This window comes from Colias philodice, chromosome 11, assembly GCF_061535455.1.
Source record: "Colias philodice isolate Cphi_HAF_F1 chromosome 11, ilColPhil1 Martin Lab GWU primary, whole genome shotgun sequence".
Taxonomy (NCBI): Eukaryota; Metazoa; Arthropoda; class Insecta; order Lepidoptera; family Pieridae; genus Colias; species Colias philodice.
The window spans coordinates 11,988,953-11,996,384 of record NC_143096.1 but is presented as its reverse complement, the minus strand read 5'-3'; the positions used below and the strand labels follow the sequence as shown (position 1 = coordinate 11,996,384).

General features: G+C 32.0%; 1 protein-coding gene across 1 annotated transcript; it reads right to left on the bottom strand.

Annotated features, from left to right (window-relative positions):
- Window positions 1–4,150: 4,150 nt before the first annotated feature.
- On the bottom strand, window positions 4,151–5,645 carry LOC149484905 (uncharacterized). The gene is made up of 2 exons (XM_089701147.1): window positions 5,527–5,645; window positions 4,151–5,084 (listed from the first exon to the last, which is right to left on the bottom strand). Exons 1-2 carry the CDS (start codon window positions 5,629–5,631, stop codon window positions 4,200–4,202), a joined length of 990 nt encoding a protein of 329 aa, XP_089557273.1. The 5' UTR covers window positions 5,632–5,645; the 3' UTR covers window positions 4,151–4,199.
- Between the last annotated feature and the right edge of the window lie 1,787 nt (window positions 5,646–7,432).

Genomic DNA, 7,432 nt, shown 5'->3' with positions numbered 1-7,432 from the left:
GTATGTATAACCACAGACTAATAATATTATACTACGTATACAAGTATAACGAAAGTAAGTTTATTGCTTGTTAAATTCGAGTCTCCATAGTATCTCGTTTGGGATGTGAAATGTGAAAGTCAAAGTCCGCTAATCGATAGCCTTAACATTTATAAGTGTTTAGTATTATCTATTTTTATGGCCTAGAAATACTAGATATTATCAATTACTTTCTGTAATTATTTAATCATTGTAAGATGCATTGTTTAAAAATTTGAAAAATAATATTTGTAAGAAAATAAGCTATTGTTTACCGACATAAACCGGGTTTGCCTGTGAGATTTATGATAACATAGGGAAAAAAAATTATGAAATCGGTCATTATTATTTGAGATTATTTCTAACAAATTAATAAGCTTAAATTAAACATAGTAAGGATAAACCGGAAAGAGAAAATAAAATTAAAAAATGGGAATCGATGGCAATAAAAGTTTAAATTTTAAATATTTATTTTTAAGGTTAATGAATGTTTTTAACAATGTAAAGTATTATATTTCTGCACAATGCATTAGTAAAAAATATAAATGTTTACAATGACGCAGTGTCACCCAAATTTGAACTTAAGCCTCTTTTGTAGTAATAAATGCCATAATTATCTTCAACCGTGTGTACTGTGTATAGTTCTGTAGGTCATTGCATGTTTTACAAGCATTAGCCCGGTGAACACTGTGTGAACAATCTAATTCATTGTCCTAGTGAACAAGAAAAATTTTCAATAGTGTCCACTATATTATTATCACTTATTATCATCATCAGCCGATGTATGTTCCCACAGGTACACGGGTCTTCTATGAGGGTTCAGGCCATAATCCACCACGAGCTTCAAGAAAAGAGCTTATTTGTCCATAAAAGGCCGGCAAAGCACCTGCAACACTAGAAGTGTTGCAAGTGTTTATGGGCGGTGGTGACCACTTACCATCAGGTGGCCCACCTGCCCCTTTGCTTGCTCTGACATAAAAAAAAAACCACGCTGGTCGCTGGCCAAGTGCGGTTTGGTAGATGTCACATTTCGTCGAATTATTGATTCTTCTACATGCCTGTTTACTCATGATGTAGATGTAGACTGGCGATGTGGATAATCGTAGAAAAATGTCTGCGTAATTCTGTCAAGTCAAATTCTCAGATTAATTTATTTAATAAGCAGTACTTTAGCAGTTAGTTACGTGATCGATAAAGACATTTTGGAAAAGCTCCAACGAACTTTTGCTACTAACGTTTACTAACGAAGAACCGGAGAAGCAAGAAGAAAATAATTTGTTACAAAATGACCCACAGAATTTGGGGACCGTCCTTTCCCAACCAATTTACCTCTATTTCTATTGCTTAAAGTACCTTTAATAAGGCACATTTGTAAACGATAAGAAAATACACTACATGCCGTAAAGAGGTGAGCAAATTAGTGGCTGCCTTTTGACTTATTGACTGTGGGATGTGTTCACACAAAAAATTAACCAATACTAAAATAAGATATTTTATAAAGGTGTATGTATACATACCGTTCAGACATGTACATTGTACAGTGTATACCTTAAGGTACTTAAAGTTTGTATACAATTGAAAAGATCACATGTTTCGAAGTTTATAAATCGATGACTAACATATCGATTAAAATATTGGATTTTTTCTTAGCAAGGATATAAGAGAGGGCATTGAATCTTAGTAACCCAAGATCGGATGAACATAAATTAGTATTTTTATTACTTAACATTTCTAGCTGATTTTGATGAACATTTATTTGATTTTATTTATGTGATTCTCATACAATTTACTAGTTGAAACTGGAGCAAGGTATTTAACAACGGGTTCTGTGAATATTGACGAACTAACGGCTGTTTGATACAAATGACTCATGGTTTGCTTTATGGCGTTTTTTTTATGTGAAAAACGTCACTTGATTAACGTAAAGTACTGTTACACGAAGTGAACTTCTAAACTATTTACTATGTGATAGGAATTGCATATTTTATAGAGTTTGAGATATTTGATAATATTTTTGGTTTTATGGCATTCAAACGGATGGCGTCCGCCCCGGAATGGCGTGACGGGATGCGGGTTCGAGTCTCGCCTTGAGATCGAACTTTTTATATTCCTTATAAATTTATATTTATAGAGTTTGGGATATGAAAAAATTAAAAAGGAAATAATTTACCTACACCAATTTGTCTTTCTCGACCCACAAATTTAATTTTATTAAGCTGACCTTTTGCCCGTGTTGTCTGGAAGAGATCACTGCTATGTGATAAGGATGCCTAATGAACTATAAGTAAGTACTGTGTTACAAATTGTAACAAATTTAATTTATGTATTTACGATTAAATACATAAATCTGGGTAACTTAGTGAGTATAGAAGTAGAGTGTTCATGTTTAGGGATCCTGTGTAGATAATAGTATCTGTAAAAATAATAAATAAACTTTTCCGCATCATATAAAATAATAATCACGTAAATCGGTTCAAAATCGGTGTAGATACTTAAAAAAAATATAACGGCCGAATTGAGAACTTCCTCCTTTTTTTTGAAGTCGGTTAAAATACATACTTTAAAATATCAAATAATTGTTAAATTCTGTTGTGATTTTAATTTAGAACATTATTTTTTATGATTTTTAAGCTTATTACATTAATTTAATTGTTTGTGATACGTGTCACCGTGTGTCAATATATTAGGTTACATTCATGCCGCGGTGTTATGATAATATATTTTCTATGGTTTAAGTATATCCTTAATATCAATGAAAACAAGGTATTGAGATTTAAATAACTCTATAGATATTATTTCTTTCCCCTAGTATATTTATCTTGGCAATATTTAACCATGTAATTTTGTATAATAAGTTTTTACAGGCAACATTAGAATGTATTATTGTTAATCATCTAGGTATGCAAATATTTTTTTTTCATTGCATGCAATAGAATAAAAAATAGAATTTGGCTTAGTGGCGTAGGCTTTGTAGAGCTTTAAATATAAGCAACAAATTTAAAAAATGAACACAAATTGATCCAAAAGTTGCTAGTTTAAATATAATTAAAATCTTAAGATGTGCGAAAATCCAAATAGAAATAATATCATATAAGGACTCTAACGGATGTTTTATTCTAAAAAGGAAAGCCGTTACGGTTGTATCGACTAAAAGTTCGATCTTTTATGTATATAATAGTCCTAATTTGCATCTTTATTATTTATTGAATTAGTCATTTAGCTTCTCAATAATATTTATTTGGTGGTGTTTCTTGTGATGATTTTTGGTACTTAACTATAGGTTTTATAAAAAAAGTTAATTTTCGAATTGCCTTTACAGTGTAATTAAATGTTAATTTAATTATTTACGATAGATTTGGCAAAAAAAAAATAAGCTAGTTACTGCTAATTTACTTCTACAATTTTGTATCAATATTATAATAATTCATTCATTTATTCAAGTAACCAGGACTCATTTTGTTAGTAACAATTATTAACTTAACAATTATTAATGGTGGCAAGCGCAAATACATTGCAAACAGTTATTTAACGTGACCGTTAATATATTATTAATCTTAGATGGTAATATCTCTAAATCTATCGTTATGAAATTTTTTTTGGTGTCTAAGTACAGAACCGAGATATTGTCAGTATGACGAGTATTAAATAAAAGTTCAGTTAGCAATAACATTTATTAATTTTTATATAATAATGAGTATCAAGTGAATATTCTATAGACTAAAAATAACTAAAATTAAATAAAACTAAACCTTATGGGGTGTTTACACGGGTCGATTTTAGCCGTGCGGCAAGTCACCAGTCGCATTGCCTGTCCTAGCCGAATCGCTACCCGATTTAGGTACACGAGTCGATGAAAATCGCGGGTAGTTCATTTGGCATCAAAATGTCGATCAGCGAGCGAACGGAGACAACCAGTCCGACCAAGCGGTCGCCTGCGAATGAGCATTTTCACGGTCGATTTTAGTCACCAGCCGCATGCGGCCGGTCGCGCGCGGCAAAAGTGGGATGCTAGTCTACTTTGGGGCTTGCGATTTTAGTCACTTGCGGCCTAGCCGAATTGCCATTTAGACGGTCGATTTTTGCCGTGCGGCGGAAATCGTGCGGCTTTAGTCACCCGTGTAAACACCGCTTTAACGACTATTAATTAGAACAGTAAAACCTTTATGATTTGGATCCTAGAATCAAATGGAGAGCAAAATTTCGAGTACATCGGTTTGTCGGTTGCTTCTGCTTTTATCCTCTTTCCAAGACGCTGTTTCACACATCATCATGTCTTCTTCAACTCTGGCCTTTCCTTCAGCTTTTATTTTTATATCCTGTTTTACTTTATTAGGCACTCCTGTTACCCCTGAACTACCTACGTTTTGATCAGGTCTTTCCAATTTGATTTCTTGGTTTATGTTAAAAATATTCTGTGGAATAGATTTAGTGTCGTTGTATTTTTGTCTCTCCAATCGTATGTCACTCTCTCTATGACTTACTGAACCTCGAAAGTTTACAATCACAGTCGGCTTAACGACCGTTTGCGATTCCCGATTTCCGATGTGGCTCTGACCTGACATAGTGTTCGTGAAAGGCTTTTGTTCAGTTGTTGTATTATCATCGTCTTCGTTAGTTTTTGTTTTAATTTTATTTACTGGTTTCGGTCGCTTGATTTTATTTGGTTTTGTGGTTGTTGTCTCATCGTTATCTTCAGATGGTGCATTGATGTATAACACTATTTCTTCTTTGGGAGCCTCTTCTTGTGTTTTATTTAATTTAAGGTTTTTCGGGTACCGATATTTCAGCGTCGGCATTTCTAGTCTATCGTTTCTTCTGGGTAAGAAATCAACGTCGTTTGGTTGATGCAATGGTTCATTTTCGAAGCCATATCTTTCGTCACTCGGGCCTAAGTTATTTTCCTCGTCTGAACTAAAATCGTCAGGTAATTGGGCTCTAATGCGTAGTGATTCTATTACATCATGGAACAGCGACCGTCGCTGGGGTGCCGCGGAAATTTCTCGAACTTTTGGTGGATAAGCGTTACATATTATCAGCAAATACGTTACGCAGATGTAGCACTGCATCTGGAAAAAAAATGAAATTAAGTAAAAAGCGATAATAAAAAAGGGCATGGTGTTCTTATTTCTATTGTTTATTTTTTGAAAACAAATTCTATAAAAATAAAAGCGTAAGTATGTAAATATTCACTAGATTCGATTTAAGTCATAACATTATTTTTAACACTTATATATACTCTATACTACTACTTATACTCTTTTTAACTATTATTTTAAAAATACAAACACACGTTTGTAGTTTGTACTATTATTGCAGTAACAAGTATCTCAGTACAATTATTATATAGATAAAAAGAACATAAATTAATTGAATACGATAGTCTTTCACGAAAAAGGGCCGGGACCTATTTGCACAAATTTGACACCTTCGTATTATTCATACAGATAACAATCCAAGATGAGGAATTTTACACCTAATGCTTTAATAAAAAAAAATATTAATACATACCTTGCCTGTGTACGATTCGTTGGAGCGTATATACAATACTGACTGATCTGGAAGCGAAGGGTTGATTGAACCTATGTGAACTGAGACAGGTGTGTTCAATACCATGTTGATAATGCAGAATAAAGATTTTCTTAGGAAAATATATTGGAAAAAGTTTGGACAGTTCTCCAGCTTAGTACCTACTATTTTTTTAGCTACATTGTCTATTAATGCTCACGAAATATTGTCATACGCGAAAACCTAAACTTTCGTCGAATATAAGAGTAATACAAAGAATAGTTTCGTTAACATAGAGATGTTGTGATAGCAGAAACAGCATTGTATTGTACGATTTAGGAAAGAAGAAAATATATAGAAAGTGAAGTCCCATGTCCCCTAGTGGGGTAAGGGGCAGATGCATTATACATCTGTTTCCTTGATTGATTTTTTTTAGGGAAAAGTAGGTGATCAGCCTTCTGTGTCCTGCCAGACCGAGACATTTTTTTTCTTCGTCTCCACCGGGAAGCGAACCCAGGACCACTCGGTTCTACGCTCACGCGTCAACCACTGTACCAAGGAGGCGGTCAAAATATATAGAGACAACTTAAATAACTTTCTTCATAACAAACTTCAGTCATATCGGTCAAGAGTAATGCTAACTGGCTAACATAGAAATTATAAATAATAGTTTACAGGTGTGACAGTGTTCACCTGTGAACATTTTTCTCTGGACATTTTTATGTTGACCTTTCTAATTCTATTTCATTTTTACAGAACCACATGCACAAGAAATTTGGCATTTTGAACATTCATATAATATTAGTTAGATCTTTTAGAATTATTAGATGACCATATAGGACTATAGACCTAGAGAATTTGTCTTTCCATTATTATATAAAATTTAAGCTTATCAAGGTTTTTAGAATAGAAAAATTTTCTTAGAAATGTGTAATATAAATGCACAGGTTGTCAACCCCTGCCTAGACGAAGTTGCAACCTGTCTTGTCTAAGCCGGGAATGAAATTTATACGGAACTTAGAAAGGACTAGGATGGACTTTATTACAACCACATAATGCTAAAGAAACTTGTGGCTAATGGTGTTTTTTTGCGCAAATAAACTCCGGTGATTTATTACGATTTTATGCGTAAGAAAACTAATTTTTTAATAGCCATTGTTTCTAAACAATCGAATTTTTTAAATTTTGATCTCATGTAGTACATATTATTAATGATTTAGAGGTTTTTTATAAGGATTAAAAGATGTTGTTTTTATGATTTTAAATCTAACAGATTTGTTGCGTAATAGTTTTACATATTTTTAGGCCTATATTAAAACAAAACTATTATTTAATGTTACATATTTATTTTTCTTAATTTTTCATAGTTCGCTTTACTTCATTAAAATTATTACACGCAGTATAACCGTTACAATAAGTTTGGGATAATTTAAATGTATTTATTAATATTAATTAATATTAATATTAATATTTATTTATTAATTTATATTTATTTATTTGTATTTATTTTGAATAGATTAATTCATATAAAATCCAAATCTTTTGAATTCATTGTTTTTTTAATTATCTTTATATAAACGATTATAGTAAAGATACAGAAAATAAAGTGATAGCTCGGTGGATGAAATATATACGCCTACTGATTTATCAAAGCAAATTTGTCAAAAAAAAATATTTGTTATTTTTTTATTATTTTTAAGTTTTTAATCTCATCGATAATGAACGCCAATCTCATTCAATTATAAAGTATATTATTCCTTTTTGAATAAATTTGATTTTGTCACAGCTTCAAGGGAACGTAGATTTTAGTATTCAATATAAATTTCAGTTTGATATCTCCAAGTGTTCTTGAGAAAAATGGTCGTAACAGACAACAAGACAGACGGACAACAAAGTGGTCCTATTTATA

Excerpts from the sequence above, each read along its gene's own strand:
- LOC149484905 (XM_089701147.1), bottom strand. The coding sequence starts at position 5,631 with ATGGTATTGAACACACCTGTCTCAGTTCACATAGGTTCAATCAACCCT. Across the intron at positions 5,085-5,526 it reads ACGAATCGTACACAGGCAAG|ATGCAGTGCTACATCTGCGT; the intron begins GTATGTATTAAT and ends TTTTTTTTCCAG.